At 45.3% G+C, this 24,911-nt stretch overlaps 1 protein-coding gene across 1 annotated transcript in view; it reads right to left on the bottom strand.

The window, feature by feature from the left end:
- LOC126354054 (heparanase-like) overlaps positions 1 to 24,911 on the bottom strand; it is a 300,990-nt gene that overhangs the window by 177,156 nt on the left and 98,923 nt on the right. The window contains exon 2 of the mRNA XM_050003411.1: positions 7,677 to 7,897. Within this exon, the coding sequence (XP_049859368.1) occupies positions 7,677 to 7,897 (221 nt within the window). The remainder of the gene's footprint in view (positions 1 to 7,676; positions 7,898 to 24,911) is intronic.

The raw sequence follows: 24,911 nt of genomic DNA, 5'->3' as shown, positions 1-24,911 counted from the left end.
TGGTGCTTACTGACATACCGGTGCTCTTTTCCTACGTTGGGGGGTTTTACCTGGAGTATAGCTACCTACAGGACGTTCTCCCCATCTCTCACCTACCAACAGCCAGTGACATCTACCACACACTAATTCGCCACCGGTCGCCAAATGTCGCCAAACTGACTTGTCCTACCATGCATTGGAACGTAGTATGGCACACTGTCACTGTGATAATGCTCAGTTCAGGTGTACGTCAAACCTGGTACTTGACTGTGAACAGAAAACAAATTACTCAAGACAGACTTCATAGGATCCATCTTGCAGATTCATCTTTATATGTGAGCTGCAATGTCCATGATACAGATGAACACCAGCTCCATTGTGGGCCGGCAGAAGAGATCATGTATTCTGTGCATCAGAGTTTGGCTCTCTTTTTATGTATGTCACCCTCTTATGTCGATTCCCACACTCTCCTCTGCCCAGAATCTGTTCATTACCCAAGGACAAAATGCTGTCATGTGGTCAGAGGTCACACAATTCATTTTTTACATGGAGGTGGTGTTATAGATCTCATGCATTTTTGGAACTGTTTAAAGGATCGTCATTGAGCTATTGTAAAGAACCCTAAGAACAGTCAATACTTTTTGAACTTCTTGCAGAGCATCTTCCACGATCTGCCACACAGCTGGATTATTCATCACAGGAGATAAATTTGATACATTTACAAAAGGAAACGAACAGATGACAGTACCTACACGACATTACAAGAAGACATGCCATGAAAATGGGGCAGCGTCAGCATCTGTGCAGTACCGACTCTGCACGTGCATGTTACATATAGCTTTTTGTTTATTTTTCTTTCTTTCACAAACAAGTCATGGAAAGGACGAATGTATTTTTTGTCAGTAAATAAATGAATATTCTGCCATGGCCACTTACCCCTTCCATATGTTCTTGTTTGGTGACGGAGACTTCATGGCCAGGCCTCATACAATGAGCCCTGCCTACTTTGCCCCCGCGACCATTCCTTCTAAAAAGGGGTAGCGTCTTTGAATAGTAATAAAAATGTCACCGGTTCTGGGTTTGTAACCTGCCACTGCTTAAATTTTGATTAATAATCAGCAATGGTGGTCAAAGATTTCTGGCATAAGAAGTCACTCTCATTCTACCGACAGCCTTGTCAAAGTGGGCAGAGGAGAGGACAGAGGTCCAGGGAACTCTCTCGTCTTGCAGTGGGAAACTGCCCCAAAAAGGAAGAAGAAACAGCAATGATCAATGGCATGGGGATGCAGAAGGCAATGGAAGCCACTGCATTAAAGACACATAACGTGTGTCCACAGGACATGTGGCCCGTAAATGAAAAAGTGTCATGATGGTCTCTGCAATGGCAAAAGGTTCCAGAATAGTCCTCCATTCGGATTTTTGTGAGGGGACTGCCAAAGATGAGTTGACCATGTGAAAAAGATTCACTAAGCTACGAAAGGATAACCTTCTATGAGTCAGGGTGTGGAATGTCAGAAGCCTGAATATGGTAGAGAAATCATAAAATCTGTAAAGGGAAAAGCAAAGGCTCAATCTATATGTAGTAGGGGTCAGTGAAGTGAAATGGAAAAAAGCTAAGGATTTCTGGTCAGATGAGTATAGCGTAATATCAAAAGCAGCAGAAAATGGTATAATGGGAATAGAATTCGTTATGAGTAGAAAGGTAGGGCAGACAGTGATAGGGTTGTTCTTATCAGAACTGATAGCAAACCAACACTGACATTGATAGTTCAGGTGTGCATGCTGATGCTGCAAGCAGAAGATGAAGAGGTAGAGAAAGTACATGAGAATATTGAAAGGGTAATACAGTATGTGAAGGGAGACGAAAATTTAATACTCAAGGGGGGGCTGGAATGCAGTTGTAGAGGAAGGAGTGAAAGAAAAGGTTAGAAGAGAATATGGGCTTGGGACAAAGAATGAGAGAGGTGAAAGACTAATTGAGTTCTGCAATATATACTCCTGGAAATTGAAATAAGAACACCGTGAATTCATTGTCCCAGGAAGGGGAAACTATATTGACACATTCCTGGGGTCAGATACATCACATGATCACACTGACAGAACCACAGGCAAATAGACACAGGCAACAGAGCATGCACAATGTCGGCACTAGTACAGTGTATATCCACCTTTCGCAGCAATGCAGGCTGCTATTCTCCCATGGAGACGATCGTAGAGATGCTGGATGTAGTCCTGTGGAACGGCTTGCCATGCCATTTCCACCTGGCACCTCAGTAGGACCAGCGTTCGTGCTGGACGTGCAGAGCGCATGAGACGACGCTTCATCCAGTCCCAAACATGCTCAATGGGGGACAGATCCGGAGATCTTGCTGGCCAGGGTAGTTGACTTACACCTTCTAGAGCACGTTGGGTGGCACGGGATACATGCGGACGTGCATTGTCCTGTTGGGACAGCAAGTTCCCTTTCCGGTCTAGGAATGGTAGAACGATGGGTTCGATGACGGTTTGGATGTACCGTGCACTATTTAGTGTCCCCTCGACGATCACCAGAGGTGTACGGCCAGTGTAGGAGATCGCTCCCCACACCATGATGCCGGGTGTTGGCCCTGTGTGCCTCGGTCGTATTCAGTCCTGATTGTGGCGCTCACCTGCACGGCGCCAAACACGCATACGACCATCATTGGCACCAAGGCAGAAGCGACTCTCATCGCTGAAGACGACACGTCTTCATTTGTCCCTCCATTCACGCCTGTCGCGACACCACTGGAGGCAGGCTGCACGATGTTGGGGCGTGAGTGGAAGATGGCCTAACGGTGTGCGGGACCGTAGCCCAGCTTCATGGAGACGGTTGTGAATGGTCCTCGCCAATACCCCAGGAGCAACAGTGTCCCTAATTTGCTGGGAAGTGGCGGTGCGGTCCCCTACGGCACTGCGTAGGATCCTACGGTCTTGGCATGCATCCGTGCATCGCTGCGGTCCGGTCCCAGGTCGACGGGCACGTGCACCTTCCGCCGACCACTGGCGACAACATTGATGTACTGTGGAGACCTCACGCCCCACGTGTTGAGCAATTCGGCGGTACGTCCACCCGGCCTCCCGCATGCCCACTATACGCCCTCGCTCAAAGTCCGTCAACTGCACATACGGTTCACGTCCATGCTGTCGCGGCATGCTACCAGTGTTAAAGACTGCGATGGAGCTCTGTATGCCACGGCAAACTGGCTGACACTGACAGCGGCGGTGCACAAATGCTGCGCAGATAGCGTCATTCGACGGCCAACACCGCGGTTCCTGGTGTGTCCGCTGTGCCGTGCGTGTGATCATTGCTTTTACAGCCCTCTCGCAGTGTCCGGAGCAAGTATGGTGGGTCTGACACACCGGTGTCAATGTGTTCTTTTTTCCATTTCCAGGAGTGTATTTCATCTAGTAATAGCGAATACTCTGTTCAAGAGTCGCAAGGGGCAGAGGTATACTTGGAAAAGGCCAAGTGATATGGGAAGATTTCAGTTAGACTACATCATGGTCAGACACAGATTGAGAAATCAGATACTGGATTGTAAGGCATACCCAGGAGCAGATACAGATTCAGATCACAATGTAGTAGTGATGAAGAATAGGCTGAAGTTTAAGAGATAGTCAAGAAGAATCAATATACAAAGAAGTGGATATGAAAGTACTAAGGAATGGCAAGATAATCTTAAAGTTCTCTAAGGCTATAGGTACAGCAATAACGAATATCTCAGAAGGCAGCACAGTTGAAGAGGAATGGACATCTCTAAAAAGAACAATCACGGAGTTGGAAAAAAAACATAGGTACAAAGAAGGTAACTGTGAAGAAACCACAAGTAACAGAAGAAATACTTCTGTTGATCAATGAAAGATTGAATTACAAAAACGTTTAGGGAAATTCAGAAATACCAGGCACTGAGGAATGAAATAAATAGAAAGTGCAGGGAAGCTAAGACAAAATTCTGCATGAAAATTGTGAAGAAATCAAAAAAGAAATGATTGCAGGAAGAACTAACTGAGCACATAGGAAAGTCAAAATAACTTTCAGTCAGATTAAAAGCAAGGGTGGTAACATTACGAGTGCAACGGGAATTCCTCTGTTAAATACAGAGGAGAGAATGGATTGGTGAAAAGAGTACATTGAAGGCCTTTATGAGGGAGAAGATTTGTCTGAAGTGATAGATGAAGAAACAGGAATCAATTTAAAAGAGATAGGGGCCCCAGTATTAGAATTAGGACTTAAGATCAAATAAGCCCAAAGGAATAGATAACATTCCATCAGAATTTCTAAAATTATTGGGGGACGTGGCAACAAAACGACTATTCACGTTGGTTTGTAGAACGCATGAGTCTGGTGACATACCATCTGACTTTTGGAAAAACATCATCCACACAATTCCAAAGACTACAAGAGCCAACAAGTGCAAGAACTATCGCACAATCAGCTTAACAGCTCATGCATCCAAATTGCTGACAACAATAATATACAGAAGAACACAAAAGAAAACTGAGGATTCGCTAGATGACTATCAGTTTGGCTTTAGGAAAGGTAAAGGCATCAGACAGGCAATTCTGACGTTGCAGTTGATAATGGCACCAAGGCTAAAGAAAAATCAAGACATATTCCTAGTATTTGTCGACATGAGAAAAGCATTTAACAATGTAAAATGATGCAAGATGTTTGAAATTCTGAGAAAAATAGGAGTAAGCAATACGGAGAGATGGGTAATATACACTGTGTACAAGAGCCAAGAGGAAATAGTAAGAGTGTACGGCCAAGAACAAAGTGCTCAGTTTAAAAAGGTTTAAGTCAGGGATGTAGTCTTTCGCCCCTTCCGTTCAATCTGTACATCAAAGAAGCAATGATGGTAATAAAATAAAAGTTCAAGAGTGGAATTAAAATTCAAAGTAAAAGGATATCAATGATAAGATTCGCTGATGACATTGCTATCCTGAGTGAAAGTTTGGAGGAATTACATGATCTGCGGAATGGATTGGACAGTCTCACGAGTACAGAATATGGACTGAGAGTAAATAAAAGAAAGATGAAAGTAATGGGAAGTAACAAAAATGAAAACAGCAAGAAACTGAGCATCAGAATTGAAGTAGATGTAGTTAAGAAATTCTGCTACCTTAGCAACAAAATAGCCAATGACAGATGGAGCCAGGAGGACATCAAAAGCAGACTAGCACTGGCAAAAAGGGCACCCTTGGCCAAGAAAAGTCTACTAGTATCAAACATAGACCTTGATTTGAGAAATAAAATTATGAAAACATACCTTTGGAGCACAGAATTATATGATAGTGAAACACAGACTGTGGGAAAACTGGAAAAGAAGAGAATTAAAGCATTTGAAATGTGGTGCTACAAATGAATGTTGAAAATGAGGTAGACTGATAAGGTAAGGAGTGAGGAGGTTCTGCACAAAATCGGAGAGGAACGAAGTACATGGAATTCTGACAAGGAGAAGGGACCAGAATGATAGAACTACTGTTAAGACATCAGGCAATGACTTCCATGGTATCAGAGGAAGCTGTAGAGGGTAAAAACTGCCGAGGAAGACAGAGATTGGAATACATCCAGCAAATAATTAAGGATGTATGTTGCAAGTGCTACTCTGAGATGAAGAGGTTGGCATGGGAGAGGAATTCATGGTGGGCTGCATCAAACTAGTCAGAAGACTGATGACTCAAGAGAGAGGGAAAAAAAGGTAACTTCAGGTGTGCCCCAGGGAAGTGTGTTGGGACCCTTGCTGTTCATTTTGTATATTAATGACTTGCAGACAATATCAATAGTAACATCAGAATTTATTCAGATTTTCTATAATGAAATGCTATCCAACAGAAGCTGCATAAACATTCAATAAGAGCTTGACGAAATTTTAAAATGGTGCAATCATTGGCAACTTGCTTTAAATGTTCAGAAATGTAAAACTGTACCCTTCACAAAATGAAATAATGCACTACCCTATGACTATAATATCAATGAGTCACTGCTGGAGTTGGCATCTCATAGAAATGCCCGAGTGTGGCACTTCATAGGGATATGAAATGGAATGGTCACATAGGCTCTGTCAAGAGTAAAGCAGGTGGTAAATTTTGGTGTACTGGTAAAATACTGGGTAAATGCAATCAGTTACCAAGCAGATTGATAACAAATCACTCATGCGACTGGTTCTAGAGCATCATTCAAGTGTGTCGGACTAATAGGGGGTTATGAATGTGTACAGAGAAAGCAACACAAATGGTCAGAGGTTAGTTTGATCCATGGGAGTGTGTCACAAAGATACTCAGGAACTGAACTGGAAGACTCTTGAAGATAGACAACAAATATCTCAAGAAAGTCTATTAACAAAGTTTCAAGAACTGGCTTTAAATGATAACTCTAGGAATATACTACAATCCCCTACGTGTCACTCTCAGATGGATTCTGCGAATATGGTTAGAATAGCTACTACTGCATGCACAGTGGCATTCAACAATCATTCTTCCCATGCACCATATGCGAATGTAATGGGAAGAAACCCTAGTAACTGGTACAATGGGACGTACCCTCTGACATGCACCTCATGGTGGTTTGCAGAGGCTAGTTGTAAATGTAGACATGCCCTATGTTAACATCACATGATGGCAATGGTTAGAACGCAGAAAAAAAACGAAGACAACCTGCTCTAAGATTCAGCCTTAAACACACAGAACTACTAACTTGCAAGTACACAATGGACTTAAAATGCTTCATCTCAAGTAGCTGTGGCTGCAGACTATGATCAGCTCCCAGGAAACCGTGGTGGGCACCTCTGTTACAATAGAATACGAAGTACACTGTTGATTACTTGTTATTAGAACTAAGGTGAAATTGCTACTGAAAAAAAAAATAAGACATAATCTGAATTCTTGCCTTTCACAGTGAATGTTCTTAGCAACTGAGATATCCAACTCTTTAGGAAGTTAAATAACAGTGTACACTCTACTGTAGAGTACAAGGGACATTCTGGCTGGATATCAGACCAAAGTTGTGGCTAAGGCATCCTGCACCAAATCCTCTCCCTCAGGAACGCTAGTCCAACAAGATATACAGGATATCTTTGGCAGAATGAATAAAGCAGGAGATGGGTATTGGCAGTTAAGTTTTTATGTGTGCTGTGAGGTGTGTCTGAGTAGCTAACTCGGTGAGAAAATTGTCCACAAAAGACGGTGTTCTAATTTTGAGTTCTTGCAAACTTTGGTACATAGCTAGAAAATAATTAACACAGATGAAGACAAACTGAATAAGTACTAAACACTAAAGCTTTTTAGGTGGCAAGTTTTTGTTTCCTTCTTTAAGCAGCAGAAAAGGCATCAGGTTGCATTCACTATCCTAGGAACTCGCTCATTCTGTACTTAAATATAGGCAACATCATGACAGCAATGACATTGTAATGGTAAGTACCATTTAAATGGATGTAGTGTTGAAAGAGCAACTAGGTAGACAGAAGCTCCATTTTGTCATGGCAGAGGTCTATTCACAGTAGAAGCTACAAAGAAAAGGCATAAAAGAGACTGCAAAGTTTATTTCAATACAATGGCTAGCTTGTACAAAACGTTTATATATTACTGTGAACTCACAATTTCTATCTAGATTATTAATATTTAAAAATCCTTTAACATTACACCAAAACTAGCACATCCTATTATACGGATTTCATTACCTGTCATATTGAATGTATCCGAGATATTCCGGTTACAATGGTAGCCATAATCACAATATTCCACATGTTGTGCCTTAGCAGCCACCAAAGGCTTCGATAACAAAACATCTTCTTGATTTGTTTCCTCATTTGGTACAAAAATAAGTTGATCTGCTGCTGTTCCTCCCATTCGGAGATAGGCTGGTGCAAGTGGCCTTGTGAGAGCAATTAATTCCCTGGAACTAAAAGACAAAATCTCAGTTATGAAAGATAATGACTATAATTTGGTCTTGCAATCAACATCTATGGGAGCAATAGGTGAGAGTGATGACAAGAAAACAAGAGGGAGTGTAGGGGGGGGGGGGGGAGGTAGGGGGGGAAGGGGGGGGGAATAAGAATGTTCACTAGCCTAGCATACTAAGATATTTGTTGCTACACAGATCTCTAAAATAGCTTTTTGGGGAATTTTCTTTGAAACATTCACTCAATAATGAAGTAATGATCTCATCATTTATTTAGATGTAACAGAATTTAATTAGATTAAACAACAAAAGATATTTGTCTCAGATACTAAGTGTCATCTAGTATGTTCATAACTCTTCTATCCTAGTTCTAAAATTCGTTTTATTAATTTTACTGTCATAATATTACTGTAAACTTGATGATGTCTGTCCAGCCTCGGCTGCTGAATGATGATGAACTAATAATAATAATAATAATAATAATAATAATAATAAAAGTAAAAGATCAGGGCTACCCAGGAAGCAGATGCTGTTACAATTAACAGAAATTTCACAAATATTAGGACCACATTACAGAAAAAGCCTTCATCACTCCTTGATTATGGAGAATAAGTAATTGATCATAACACTAAAAAGTGGTTGAAATAGTAAACTTTCAGAGTCAAAACAGTTGATAATTGCAATACTAAGGTTAGGTATAGGGTGTATCAATGAACTGTGTCCAAACTAGAGATGGAAAAAACTATTCTTTTTGGATACATTGTATCAGAACCATTCACTCACTGAAAAGATAAACCACTTTTTCATGACTCACAACTCAACATTCACTTATTAAAATAATTGAAAGGAATGTGCCTTGCCTTTCTAAGTCAAGGTCACTTTACACGTATTTTTACTTCACTTTAATCCATTTTGAAAGAACATAGAAAGAGGATCAATAATTTTCTGTTACATCCCTTGTAGCTTTAATATTTACAAAATGGCCAACATTTCATCTTCAGAAAAAATAAAAAAAAAATCCAATATGAGAACAACTGAAATTAATTTTCTTCTTCCTGAAATTATCTACAATTGTCATTCTCAATCAAACTGACAATATTTATTTATTTACATTTTCTTTGCTTGGAGCCATTGTAATGATGGCTTTTGAAAATGTCAGACAATACTATGGTTATATTTATACTAATAAAATACACTACATTCTGTAGCTGTTGCTTCTTACATCTATTTTTTTACATTTATCACATTACAACTGATATGCTATGTCTCATGTTACAATCACTGTCTTAAAATTCATTGAAAGAATATAAACAAGTTTCTACTAGAAAAGATTTTAATTTTGTTTTAAAAACATTTACCGTGTACGTTCTCAGAGAGTTTGGTAGCTTGTTATACCAAATCAAACCACTGATATATGGACTTCTATCAGTCATTTTTAACGTTGTTCTGTTACGGAAATAGTTACACTTTGTTTTAGTGTTGTGATCGTGTACATCACTGCCCTTGATAGCTTCTGTTGGTTGACTTATAAAAAATACAACTATTTTGAAGATGTACAGAGAATATATTGTCAGATATTCGTACTCCACAAACACTTCACGACATGAATCTCTATGTCCCATCCCATGTATAAGTCTTATTGCTCTTTTCTGTAGTAGTAGTATTCTTTTTAAATGTACATTGGCTGCACAGCCCCATAGTTCAATTCCGTAATTGAGAAAAGGATAAAGTGTTCTACAATATACTAATTTCAGTGCTTGGCTAGGAACTGTCTTTGCGAGCTGGCTGAGGAGATATATGGCACTACTGACTTTTCAGCATATGAAATTAATGTGGTATGTCCACCGCAAATTTTCATCGACATATACACCCAGGATTTTCAGTTACCATTTTCTGTTGTAGAGATATTACATACACTATTCGTATTGTTGTGATGAGAACTGCCTGTTTTAAATGTCAGTAGCTGAGATTTAGTGACATTCACCTTGAGTCCCTGATCATTGAAGTATTTTGTTACTTCTGTTACACCACTGGTAGCAAGAGATTCTGGCTCTTTAGATTCATTCACAAAGAATAAGATTGACATGTCATGTGAATAGCTTACAATTTGGGAGTTAATGGGTTGTGCAGTGTTGTTAATATATATAATGAAGAGAATGGGTCCAATGATTGAGCCCTGTGGTACACCTTGTAATAATTATTATCTACTTTGCATGACAATTTAGTGCTTTGCTTATGATTCAGCAGGTATGTGGTTAGAAGATTCATGGCTTGATCCCCAATACTATAAGATTTTAGCTTTTTAAGATGTACCCTATGGTTTACCGTATCAAATGCTCTTGTCAGGTCCAAAGTGTCTAAGAAGATGAAACTAATGAAGGTTAGAATTTATAAACAAAATTTGACCAATTTTATTTGAAGTGAGTTGGTTTCTTTGCTTGGTGTATCTCTGTCCTTATGAAAAGATATGCTCCCAGGGCACTGACATACCTGGGATACATAATATTTTCGTAACCACTTGGCGAAGTGTTCGGTATAGCAGTTATCTGAATTCCCACAATTTAAAGAGTAATTCCTTCTATGAGAACACAGCTCAGATCAATATTTGTCAAGTTTGACAATTTCCACAGCCCCTGGGGCCATGACTTCCTAGGAGCTGATTGATGGTATCATAAATCCCAAATAATTTCCACCTGAGATGGTGATTTGTTGTACTTTTCTTTCAATTTTCTTGTATTTCAGCACGTTTGCTCAATGAAAATTGAGTCTTTTTCAAAAATGTAAGTGCCTTTTGACCTTATCAACAGTTTCTGTAATGCCTTTTTTTATACTGCAAGTTGCATAATGAGATTTAAAGAATGTGCAAAACACGAGATATGTGGAAGGTTCAAAAGCATGGAAGCTGTTTTCATGTTTGAGGCATTGTCAATTATTATTATACTAGCAGTGATTTTACACTGGATATCATTTTTGTGATAATAGCCTTTAGCCAGACTGAAATGTTTTTACTGTGTGCATTTCTCCAGACTGACAGCTCTCTAGAACATATGACAATGAGTCTTCTGACTTATACAAACTAATATTATTTACAGTTGTCCACCCACCACTGTCTCGGCAGCAGTTGGATCATTTTTAATTTTTTTCAGATAATAGGGCATTAGACAGTAGATAACAATTTTCATATTTGTAACTTATAATTTGGGTGAAGCATATTTAAATGAAGTGTGCACTCTATACCTTCACTGAATGTAGGTTACTTCATATATATTCTTTATTACTTTTTATTCTTTTTGACCTTGCCCTCTTGGAAGGCTATGACTTCTTCACCAATTGCCTCACAATTTCTGTTTGGAAAAACTCAACACTCCATTTCTAAATACTCTTGAATAACATACTATCTCATTTCACATCAATGAACTGTATATTAACAATAACTAATTACATCATAAAATGTATTATTTCAAACTTCTCGCAATATCAATGTGCAACTCAAAGTCTCTATATACAATGAATCAATCTATCTGAGTGTAAGATTTCATTAGTTATTTTGCAGAACATCATTTGCATGATCAAAATTACATATCTTCTTAGGGTTTCTGTGCCTCTTCAAAGCAGGCTGCCTATCCTTGGTACTTATATATTCCCCCAATAAGGTATTTCCTTTTGCAAAGTTGCAGTGTCACCAGCCCTTACTGAAGATGTATATGTTCCCTTGGCATGATATGTCTCATGCAAATAAAATGACAGTCCCAAAAATATCTGTGCTCTCACTACAATACCTTTTTGTATAGTTTTGATTCACATTCATAAGTAAGGGGAAATAGGAATACACATCACTTCACTAGAATGGTATTAAACACTAACACCAAAAATGCAAATAAAATACCTTCTGCACCATATGAAATTTTTTCAGTTTTTAATATCCGTTGATAACTTTTACTATACTTAATTGTGAATCTGTAGTCTTCGTTACATATACTATATTTAATGTGTAATGGATGTAATATTGCATTTATTTCTGAATGTATATATTTTATTGTAATTATAATGTAAATATTGTAAATTGCTGGGTAATAGCCAAGAGAAATTTATTTAAGGGTATCGATAGAAATGACGAGATGGCACTAGCTGGGCCATTATTTATCTTTGCATATGAAGAATCTCTGTCACACTGCAAGCAGAGAGGAAGCAAAGCAGCTTGAGCCTTGAAAGAGTGCAGAAGTGTTTGTTGAGTACAGCTATGACCACGCCAGTGTAGGCGCACCTAATTTGTTAACCCACGATTATTGAGAGCATGGTAGGAGTGGACAGGTGGAGGAAGCTGCAGTTCTAACTATTGTCTCCCCATAATTATCTGTGGCTCTGGACATGACTCGTGTTTCTCAACCAGCACAGTCACTTGCTCAACGTGCGTTCGAGAAACTTACAGAGAATGTCAGTAAGGATGTTGTTGTTGTTGTTGTTGTTGTTGGGATGTTTAAGGGGGACTAAACAGCTAAGGTCATCAGTCCCCCATTCCAAAAAAACCGGCGAAACAAAATTTACGGAACAGGTAAAACACCAAGGGGGGAGGAGACGCCCCTCCCCCCAGTCACTGAAAGAACACCAATGTGGCAGCGAACACTAGAGACAAGAAGAGTACAGACGAAGACTGGACAGAAAGAAACGGAAGAAAAGAAGAGGGTCGGAGACTGGTTGACTGACCATGGGAACAAAAATTGGGAAAGAGTCAGCCACCCGAATACACACATTAAAATCTGCGACCAATGGGACACTCGAGGACAAGATACACAGAAAGGGAAAGGGACAGGTCCCCCCTAAATGGAACCATAAAAAGGACTACCACGGATAAAATTTAAAACGTCGCCAGCCATGGAGGCATCGTTGCATAAAACCAAAGGCAACGTGCCCGGGAGATTAAAAGTCTGCCGGAGGGTGCGCAGGCGGGGACACTCCAACAAAATATGGGCGACCGTCAACCGGGACCCACACTGACACAGGGGGGGATCCTCCTGACGCAAAAGATGTCCGTGCGTCAGGTAGGTATGGCCGATGCGGAGCCAACACAGGATGACAGAGTCCCTGCGAGAAGCCCGCAGGGAGGACTGCCACACATCGGTCGTCTCCTTAACAGCCCGCAGTTTATTCGGAGAAGTCAGGCTACGCCACTCGTCACGCCACATCTGAAGCACCTTACGGCGCAACGCCAGCTGCAAGTCACGAGCCGGGAGGCCGATCGCCAAAGTGGGGGCGTCGACTGCCCCTTTGGCCAGCCTGTCGACACGTTCATTCCCCGGGATGCCAACGTGACCTGGCGTCCAAACAAAGACCACCGAACGACCAGAGCGGGTCATGGCAAAAACAGACTCCTGAATAAAGGATACCAGAGGAGAAGAGGTATAGCGGCGGTCGATAGCCTGGAGGCTGCTCAGGGAGTCACTGCAGATGACGATGGACGTACCTGAGCAGGAACGCATATGCTCAAGAGCGCGCAATATGGCCACCAGCTCTGCAGTAAAAATACTGCAGCCAGCCGGCAAGGAGCGCTGTTCAACATGGGCAGCGTGAGCAAAAGCGTAGGCAGGACGACCATCCACCAGGGAACCATCAGTGTAGACAGGCTCACAGCCTGAAAATGAGGCGACGAGCGCAAGAAAACGGTGACGAAGGGCCACATGCGGAACCGAGTCCTTGGGTTCCCGTGCCAAGTCCAGGTGGACGGATGGACGGGTCATACACCAGGGAGGCGTGGGTGCACAGGCCCGGAAGGGCGGCAGAAGACGGAACGACCCCAGTTCAGACAGCAGGGACTGGACGCGGACAGCAATGGAAAGCCCAGACCTAGGTCGCCGGTCGGGCAGAGGGAGAACCCTGGCAGGGAAAAGCAGGCGATGATTGGGATGGAACGGTGAGCAATGCACGTGGACATTATAGTCGGCGAGCAGTCGGTGGCGGCGAATCCGCAGCGGGGGAACCCCGGCCTCCACCAGCAGACTATCCACGGGGCTCGTACGGAAAGCGCCAGTTGCAAGCCAAACCCCACAGTGGTGTATGGGGTCCAACAACGTCAACACTGAGGGCGATGCAGACCCATAGGCCAGGCTCCCATAATCAAGCCGGGACTGCACAAGGGCTCTGTACAATCACAACAGCGTGCAGCGATCTGCACCCCAAGACGCATGTCTCAGGCAGCGGAGGGCGTTGAGGTGCTGCCAGCACTTTTGCTTCAGCTGAGTAATATGAGGAACCCACGTGAGCCGGGCATCAAAGACGAGTCCTAAGAAGCGGCTAGTGTCCACCACTTCAAGTAGGTGACCGTCGAGGTAAAGTTCCGGATGAGGGTGGACCGTCCGACGCCTGCAGAAGTGCATAACTCGAGTCTTGGCCGCAGAGAACTGAAATCCATGAGTCAGAGCCCATGATGCCGCCTTGCGAACGGCTGCTTGCAGCCTGCATTCGGCGACTGCCGTAGTTGTTGAGCTAAATGAGATGCAGAAGTCGTCGGCATACAAAGAAGGGGACACCGACGACCCCACGGCTGCAGCCAGACCATTAATGGCCACTAGAAATAAGGAAACGCTCAACACCGAGCCCTGCGGGACCCCATTTCCCTGTATATAAGATGAACTAGAGGCGGCACCGACTTGCACCCGGAAAGAGCGGTGCAATAAAAAGTTTTGAAGAAAAGCTGGGAGCTGACCACGAAGACCCCACTCGCGCAACGTAGCAAGGATGTGATGCCTCCATGTTGTGTCATATGCCTTCCGCAGATCAAAAAATACAGCAACGAGATGCTGACGGAGGGAAAAGGCCGTACGGATAGCAGATTCCAGCCGCACCAAATTGTCCGCAGCAGACCGGCCCTGACGGAAGCCACCCTGGGATGGAGTGAGGAGACCGCGCGACTCAAGGACCCAACACAAACGCCGCCCCACCATACGTTCGAGCAATTTGCACAAAACGTTGGTTAGTGTAATGGGGCGATAGCCGTCCACCACCAGAGGGTCCGCACCGGGCTTCAAGATGGGAACGATAACACCCTCTCGCCATTGCGACGGGAACACGCCCTCGCTCCAAATGCGGTTAAAGATGGTGAGGATGTGTCTCTGGCAGTCCCTGGAGAGATGCTTCAGCATCTGCGCGTGGATGCAGTCCGGTCCTGGCGCTGTATCAGGGCAATTGGCGAGGGCAGCGAGGAATTCCCTCTCGCTGAAAGGAGCATTGTATTTTTCAGAACGACGTGTGTGGAACGATAACGGCGTCCGCTCGGCGCGCTCCTTTACAGAGCGAAAGGCAGGAGGGTAAGTTGCAGTCGCAGAGCTCGTAGCAAAGTGCGTGGCAAGGTCGTCAGCAATGGTGGCAGCGTCCGTACAGACAGCGCCATCCACGGAGATTCCAGGGACACCCATAGGGGTCTGGTATCCATAAATCCGCCGGATGCGGGACCACACGAGCGACGGGGAGACACGGGAGCCCAAGGATGAAATGTACCTCTCCCAGCATTCCTGTTAACGCCGTGCAATAAGACGACGGGCCATGGCACGGAGCTTCTTAAAGGCGATGAGGGTCTCCAGAGACGGGTGCCGCTTATGACGCTGGAGAGCCCGCCTACGGTCGCGAATAGCCTCAGCAATCTCCGGCGACCACCAGGGGACAGACTTCCTCCGAGGGAGTCCAGAAGAGCGAGGGATGGCAGTCTCGGCCGCAGAAATAATTGACGAGGTCAAGACACGGACCACCTCGTCAATGTCACCCTGTGGGAGAGAAGCAATGGTGGCAGCGGAAGTAAAAGCCGGCCAGTCAGCCCTGTTGAGAGCCCAGTGGGGCAGGCGCCCAGAAGAATGACACTGGGACAGTGACAAATAGATGGGACAATGGTCACTACCACACAGATCAGGATGCACTCTCCAGTGAAGGGATGGGACAAGTTCGGGGCTGTAAAGAGAGAGATCGATGGCCGAGAACGAGCCATGGGCCACACTGAAATGCGTGGGAGCACCGGTGTTCAAGAGGCTAAGGTCGAGCTGAGCCAACACATGCTCCACAGCGCGACCGCCGTCATCGGAGACAGTCCCACCCCATAGAGGGTTGTGGGCATTGAAATCGCCCAGAAGCAGCAATGGCGGCGGGAGTTGAGCCAGCAGCGCAGCCAAGACATGTCGGGGGAGTTGCCCATACGGAGGAACGTAAACAGAGCAAACAGTAATAGCCGGCGAGAGCTCAATCCTGACAGCGACTGCCTCTAAAGGCGTCAGAAGGGGTACTGGTGAGCTACAGACAGAGTGGTGAACAAAGAGGCAAACTCCACCTGAAGCTCGTTGACAGTCAGCGCGGTTCTTATAGTATCTCCGATAACCGCGAAGGGCAGGGGTCCGCATTGCTGGAAACCAAGTTTCCTGAAGAGCAATGCACAGAACAGGGGAAACACTCAGAAGCATCCGGAGCTCAGGCAGGTGGCGGAAATAACTGCCGCAATTCCACTGGAGAATGGAAGCAGGAAGGGACTGGGAGGGCGTGAAGGCAACTAAGAGGCAGACGGCGCCGCAGAGTCAACGGCCGCCACTGAGTGACAGTCAGCTGTGTCCATAGGAGAGGTCCCCGAGGGTTCCGTGAGGGCGAGATCCGCGGCAGAGGCGAGGATCTCCACCGCATCCCCAGAGCCAGAGCTATTGACAGCAGGCGGTACTGAAACTGCCGGAGCGTCCTTCTTCTTGGACACGTTCCGGTCCTTCTTCTCGCGTCTGTCCTTTGGCTTAGAGGGCTGGGAGAGTCTCTCTGAAGGAGCGTCGGAGGCTGACGACGACGCAGAAGCCCTACGACCAGCAGGTGGATGAACCTTCAGCGACTGGCTGACATCCGGCGGGGTAGCAGAAGAAACGGAAGAAGGGAGGGCCCCGAGGGACCCCTTCCGCGAGAGAGGAGCCGGCAGAGACGACGCCGGCGGAGACGACGCCGGCGGAGAAGGGGGAGGGGGAGGGATCGAGCCCCCTGGTTTTGGAGCAGATGTCACTCCTGAAGCATGTGCGGGGGGAGTGACAGAAGGGGGTTTGCCCCCAACTGCTAAGGGGGCAACAGAGGAAGGCTTGCCCCCAGACACGAGGGAGGCAGACAGAGATGGACGGCCCCGAGGGCCAACTGAAGGCGGCACAGAGGAGTCGACAACTGCCGCCCGCGAGGGCGACGATAACGTAGCTGCAGCATAAGAAGTTTGAAGAGGGACAGGATGCAACCTTTCAAATTTCAGTTTTGCCTCGCGATAAGTAAGCTGGTCCAGGGTCTTAAATTCCATAATCTTCCGCTCCTTATGAAGAACGGGGCAGTCCGGCGAGCATGGAGAGTGGTGTTCCCCACAGTTGACACAGACAGGCGGAGGCGCACATGGAGAATCGGGATGAGAGGGGCGTCCGCAATCTCGACATGTGGCGCTGGATGGGCAACGGGAGGACATATGCCCAAACTTCCAGCACTGGAGGCACCGCATCGGGGGAGGGACGTATGGCTTGACGTCACAACGGTAAACCATTACCTTGACCTTCTCAGGCAATACAGCACCCTCGAAGGCCAAGATAAAGGCACCGGTGGCCACCCTGTTGGTCTTAGGTCGTCTGTGCACACGACGGACAAAATGCACACCACGTCGTTCCAAGTCAGCTCTCAGCTCGTCATCGGACTGTAACAAGAGGTCGCAATGGTAAATAATCCCCTGGACCATATTTAAGCTACTGTGGGGAGTGACGGTAACAGGGACGTCTCCCAGCTTATCACACAAGAGCAACGCCCATGACTGGGCTGGGGAGGACGTCTTGAGGAGGATGGACCCATTCCTCATTTTAGACAAACCCGCCACTTCCCCAAACTTATCCTCCAGGTGTTCCACAAAAAACATAGGCTTTGTCGAAAGAAAGGAGTCACCATCAGTCCTGCTGCAGACAAGGTATTGTGGTACATAAGGCTCCTGCTTGGCACTAGATCTGCGTCCCTCCCATGGCGCAGCCAACGAGGGGAACGACTGAGGATCATATTGTGCAGCATCGAATTGAATTTTGCCTCGCTTAGAGATGCTGGTGGCAGTGCGACCACCAGCTTGGTGAGATTTATTGCGCTTCATTGCGCCACATCCGCCCAGATGCCACCTACTGCGAACGAGGGCTCTACCCAAGGGCGCCACCCAGCCAAAGCAACGGGTACCTGGCCGATATCCCATTGCCCGGAGTCCCCGTGCCCCAGACAAGATGGGCACATACTCCTTGGCATACATGGGGAGGAAACAGCTCTGGCATCTGTAGTGCGATCCCTGCGTGGTCAGGGGGCTACCACCAAGAGGGTACATGACGACCCCACCACAACGGACTGGCTACCGTGGGCGCTAAGAAGGGGATTGCGCACAAGACGAGGAGGCAACCCAGAAGACATGGGGTGTAAATCCCTCCAAACGACAATAGATAGCATGCAAGATGGAGGTGCACGATGGACCAATAGAAAAACACCACGTAAGGCGTCCTTCCCCAAATGGCACGCACTAACAACGGAAATTTTGATAATGGCAGGTCAAACCCAAGTGGGGACCATCACATAAGGCCGAAACTTTGAAGACTCCTTTTAGTCGCCTCTTACGACAGGCAGGAATACCGCGGGCCTATTCGTACCCCCGAACCCGCAGGGGGGAGTAAGGATGATTGGGTGATAACTGTCCATCTCGAGGGGACTCTTAGCTGGTTTCAGTACCAAAAGTATTGTAATTTCTTGCCACTGGGATGGGAACTCATCCTCATTTCAGATCCAATTAAAGAGGGCAAGGATGTGACACGCAATTCACTGACAATTGTTTCAGTATTTAGTTGTGGATGCAGTCTGCCCCTGGTGCTGTATCAGGGCAGTGAGATATGGCACTGGAGAGTTCCCATTCACTGAACAGAGCATTATATGGCTCCAGGTGGCAGGTAGTAAAAGAAAGCACATTTGTTCCACCTGCTGTTTTATGTGCCAGCTCTAAGATGTAGCTCACAGATGTAGATGTGCCATTCTAACACTCAGCAAAATTTTTGGTGATAGTGTCTGGATCAGTACACCTGCAGGAGACTGCAAGCCGTAGAGTAGTCTGATCTCTGCCCATACCTGTGGTGGAGAGGTACATGATCCAATGGTAGAAAATTTCCATTCCTATGATCCTTGCTTTCATCATTTTACGAGGTAGCGGACATGGTCTTTGAGCTTTTTAAGGGCAGTGAGGTGCTCCAGTGAAGGGTGCAACATGTGGCACTGGAGAGCCTGCGTACAATCTCTAATGGTCACAGTGACCTCTGGTGTCTACCAGGTTACCATCTTCTGATGGGACGGGGTGGGGGTGGTAGGGGGAGGGGGAGACATGACCACTGAGACCTCATTTCTCAACAGGACCATAAGGGGACATGTACTGCCCTTGCCCGACATCTACCTTATTGATTCCAAAACTTGCACAATGGAAGTGGACCGATTAATGGAAGTCACGAATTCCTTACAGGTATCCTTCATCTCTTCTTTCATCACTTGTCTCACATGTGACCTCGCAGAACTGAAGGAATGAAGGTTTTCTGTAGTTCGAAGGTGTTTGAAGTTAAGCAGAACTGTTTATCTGGCTCTGATTGCCAAGCGACAGTCGTCGTTCTGCCAAGGTACAGGGGGTCATCTGATGTGAACGCTAAACCGAGGGTGAACTCTGCAGCAGCCTGTTGGATTTCAGAAGTGATATGGGTCACTATCTCCTGTGTACAATACTATTATTCAAAAATATCGTGTAGACTATATAGCAAACCAATTTGTCATTTGAATCATCCATCTTCATGGCTTCCTGTCAATCACTGCCCGAGTCAGCAGACGGATCCACACTGGGAATTGGTCACTAAAATGTAAATTGTAGCCACTTCCCACTGACCATAATCTGTAATAGCTGTGGAGCAGAAACAAAGATCAATGGTTCAAAAAAAAAAACTACAGCTGTGGGAAAATGTGCCAGTTCAAATCACAGGTATTCTCAGAGTGGATGAGTCGCTCAATAATTCGACCTCTGGAGCAAGTAATAGCTGAGCCCCACAGCACATTGTGAGCACTGATGTCCCTCACAGGGAGGAATGGGCATAGGAGTGCCTGGAAAATTCTGTCAGTGCACCTGCATCCAAAGCATCATGAGGTGGAAGATATAAAGAACAGACTGTGATGTTAAATGGTACTAGGATTTTCATAGCAACTGCCTGTATGGCCATGTTAAGAGGAACATGAGAGGAATGGCATCTGTCATCAATGAAAGCAGCCACTCCCGTTTTAGCACTGTCTCCAGTAACATCATCCTTCCTGTAAGGGTGGGAACCCCTTAATGCAGGTGTGTCGGTGTCTTTCAAATGAGTTTTTTGCATGTAGACGCAGAGGTGTGTCGGTGTCTTTCAAATGAGTTTTTTGCATGCACATGCAGAACGGTGTCTCCTGGACCAGCAGCTGTAGGTCTGCCAAATGTACCCATTTAAATTGCACTTCCACTGATTGGAAATGGTTAGTCTTGTCTTAGAGATTTACCCACGAGGTCGGGGGAACATTACCCAGTACCCAGCTTTCTGGTTCCTCCAATTGGAAATCGATATCCTCAAGAGTAAAATCCCCAGCTGAGGAGAGAGAGAGAGAGAGAGAGAGAGAGAGAGAGAGAGAGAGAGAGAGAGAGAGAGAGAGAGAGACCTCACCAATCCGAAGGTGTAACTGCCACTTTCTTTGACTTTGAACTACTTTCTGAGGGACTTTTTCCTTACGAACAGGAGGAGTTGGTCACTTTGATTTAGGGGATGGCTTAGTAGGCTTCTGGTGTTTGACAGTGGTATGTGGTTTAGGTTATAAGCCCATCGCAAACAGATTCTGAATAATTTCTGGTTTAAGTGTAGAGTTTTCCCCACAAGTACACCAACAAGTTCACGTGTTCGTTCTTGAATCTGTGATCTGAGCCAGTGTAGAGGCATCACACTTGGCGATTGGTTCCTTAAGGGCCAACGTAAAAGAAGTAGCAAAAACTGGAGGTTGCATAGCTTGGAAGCTTTTCTAACTTCACCATAGGTTGTGTGTCTCGTGACTTTCAACTACCGAATTTTCCTTCCCTCATTATAAACTTTACACTTTCAGTTCCATTCGGGGACCAGTTGAAACATTTCGGAGGAAGTTTACAAGAATTGCCTGCCACATGAGCTGAGTCTCCATAGTTCCACACATAGCCCTCCCATTACATCCCACTGAGGTATGGGCAAACCTCTGACATTTGAAGCATCACATTGGCTTCGGAACAAAGACCCGAACCTTAAAACGCGTACAGCCTGCAAGGATGTGTTCAGGTAATTCTGAACTGCTAAATGTTAGAACAAATGTTGCAGATTTTTGTGTGTATTTGGATCTGATTGGCGCACAATGGTGAGGACATCAGCGCCCTTACACTTATAAAAACAAACAAATGTTGAGATGAACTATACGTGTTGTACACACATACACTCAAAACAACCACACAGTCACTCTGTATCACATGCACTCTCACATGTACCAAAACCAATTAGGAGGGTAGAGAGCTAATCACGATATTAAAACACATAAAAAATAAAACACAGAAGAACTAAAAGAAAAACACAGGGAATATGTTACTGGCTGACTACTTACACAAAACTAAGGTGAGCCAGCCACCCTTTGACACATTAAGAACATTTCCCGAAATTTTGTTAAAAATGCTGGACAATTCTCAAAACTTTAAAACCCCAACCACACTCGTTTGATCATTACACAAAATAGATGGCAGATCCACCAGCAAATCCACCGCAGTCTGCTGGTCGGCAATAAAATGCAATCCAATAAAATGTGGCACACCGTGATCTGCACACCACAAGCACCACACATTGTAGGGTTCTCTTGCTGGAGTAAGAATCCACATGTAATAGGGCTGTGGCCTATGCGAAGACGAATAAGAAGGACCTCGTCCCACCGATGCGGCTAGAAGGAAGTACACCAGGACCGAGTTGTAGGCTTGATGACACAGAGCTTGTTATAGGTCACTTATAGCCATTCGTATTCCCATCGACACATGAGTTTGTGCCTCAACAGCAAGGTGATAGCATGTAGGGGGATAGCACAATGAAATACCAGAGGATCACCGCACACCTCGTTGGCTGCTTGATCTGCCCCTTCATTCCCACAATTCCAATGCGCCCAGGTATCCAGCAGAAAGACACCTCCTTCACCAGCTGTCATAGTTGTAGGACATCCTGGATATTTTGGGTTACTGTATCTGCTGGGTACAAACATTGAAGAGAGCAAAGGGTGCTCAGAGAATCTGAACAGATGAGAAATCTAACACCAGGAGGATGTCTCACCTGTTCCAGTGATTGCAAGATCGCATATAGTTCTGTATCGAAGACAGTAAATTCTGGAGGCAGTCTGACGGTGAGGACATGATCTGGGAAAACGACAGAGTAACCAATACAGTCCCCCTGCTTAGACCCACCCTTAAAAACAGCTACATGGTCATGGTACTCAGATAAAATATCAGACACTATTGCATTAAAAATGGAAGCAGGAGTGCTGTCTCTTCTGTAGCACACCAAATCTAAAATCACTCTGGGCCTCTCCAGTAACCAGGGCAGCAGACAGTTAAAACCCTGGATTTGGGGTCACACTGGCTCCACACTGAGTGACTCCAGCACATACTGTACGCGGATCCCAAATGGCATTGTGGATCATGGATGGTTTGAAGAAAGGCACTCCAGAGCTGGACGAGCAACAGTATGTTCTTCCGGTGAAGTTGGAGCTGCAAAGAACTTACACGCCTGACACACCATAAGGAGCTGGCACTGGATGGCAAGTGGCGGTATCCTCGCTCCAGCAAAGATGATAGGTACAGGACTTGTCCGGAAAACCCGTATGGCCAACCAAATCCCCTCATGATCGAAAGCATCAATGATCTACAAGTAAGAGGGCCTCGCTGACCCATACACCATGCAACCATAGACCAGCCATGAATGCACAAAAGCCTGATAAAACTGAAGGAGATGCACCTTGTCCACTCCCCAAGACCTGTGACTAAGGCACTTTATGATGTTCAGTGCCTGGCTTTCAGGTATTGCAGGTATGGTAACCATGATAATCGGGAGTCAAAATTGAGTCTCAGAAACGGCACTGTCTGTAAAATGTAGGACGGTGTCCACCATATTCACACACACACACACACACACACACACACACACACACACACACACACACACACACACTTATCTGGAGGAAAATGGAAACCCACCTCTGCAGCCCACACCTCTAACCTCCACATTGTAAGTTGCAACTGCCAGTTCATCATTGCAACACTGCAGGAGGAACAGAAAGAGCAAAATCGAATACAAATAAGGAGGTACAGGACTCGATACTGTTGATGGCTATGACAAAGAGGGTAACACTTAAAACACTGCCCTGAATAACACCATTCTCTTGCTCAAATGGATCAGACAGTGTGCACTAACTCGAGTTCTAAAAAACCGCTGAGACAGGAAGAACTGTATGAAGATGGAGAGGTGGCCACAAAAGCCCCATTGATGTAGTTTTGCAAGAATACAATGTCTCTAAGTAGTATTGTGCGCCTTAATTATATTGAAGAATATGGCGATAGTTATGCTTATGGAGGAAAGCCTTCTGAATAGCTACCTCTAGGAGGGTCAGTTTGTCAATAGTGGACAGAAATCTTCAAAATCCACACTGAGAGCAGCTGAGAAGTTCCTGGTCTCTAACAACCAAACCAGAGGTTGGTTAATCATTCACTCCAGGGTCTTTCCTACACAGCTCATTAAGGCGACATTCCAGTAACTACTGGGATACGTGCAGTCCTTTCCTGGTTTGAGGAGAGGGGTCAGAATTGCCTCCCTCCACGAGTTGGGGGAGTTGCCTGTCTAACATATTAGATTAAAACATTCGAGGAGGACTTCCTTTGATGTCGCTGGCAAATGTCAAAGCATGCGATACCAGATTTGATTGTGACCGCGTACAGCATCACGAATCTCAGTCAGTACCAATTTGAGCTCCCACATGGCGATAGGAGAGTAGTAGGCCTCAGAGCTGTTGGACCTGAAGTCCAACTTTTCTCTATCTACAGTCACACGATAGCGATGCCAGAACCTGGCTTGCATTGGCAGTAGTTTGTGCAAAATGTTCGGCCAGCACCTGAGCAATGATTGTAAGTGTTGTTTGGAGGCACCCATGTTTCAGCATTGCTGCTATCAGTAAATGGCTGTATTTACCAGAAATCCTTTGGATCGCTTCCCATACTTTTGTATAAGAACTAGAACGACTGGTGGAGCCCAGAAAAACTTGCCATGACCTTTTCTTACTCTCCCCAACAACGTGTCGAGCCTTCGCCCTCGCAACTCTAAGGGCCCTAAGGTTGTCTGTTGTCGGCTGGCATTTAAAATGTCTAAGAACCACACGCCTTTCCCAGGTTGTGGAACAGCACTCATCTGTCCACTAATGTACCGATCGCCTTCCAAGATTACCTGAGGACTGTGGATGGAGAGATCAGCAGCACGATGGATCACTCTCATGATGTGGTCCACCCATCCTTGGACACAGTCGCAGTGTTCGAATACAGCCAACTGACTAAAACACATCCAGTTAGCCCTGATGACCATCCATTTTGGGGGCTTAACTTCAAGTGGTGATCCATGTAGTAGGTGAAGGCAGATTGGGACATGGTCATTGGAATGAAGGTCGTCAATGACCTCCCACTGAACAGAGTCAGTGAGGGCAGGAGAACATAAAGAGAGGTTAACAGCTGAGAACAGCCCAGTAGCAGTAGAGAAACGATTGCTAGTACCCGTGTTGAGCATGAACATCTCATAAGACATCATGTTGTTGTTGTTGTTGTTGTTGTTGTTCCTGAGACTGGTTTGATGCAGCTCTCCATGCTACTCTATCCTGTGCATGCTTCTTCATCTCCCAGTACCTACTGCAACCTACATCCTTCTGAATCTGTTTAGTCTAT

The sequence above is a fragment of the Schistocerca gregaria genome, chromosome 3 (assembly GCF_023897955.1).
Source record: "Schistocerca gregaria isolate iqSchGreg1 chromosome 3, iqSchGreg1.2, whole genome shotgun sequence".
NCBI classification, from domain to species: Eukaryota; Metazoa; Arthropoda; class Insecta; order Orthoptera; family Acrididae; genus Schistocerca; species Schistocerca gregaria.
This window is presented reverse-complemented; position numbering and strand designations above follow the sequence as displayed.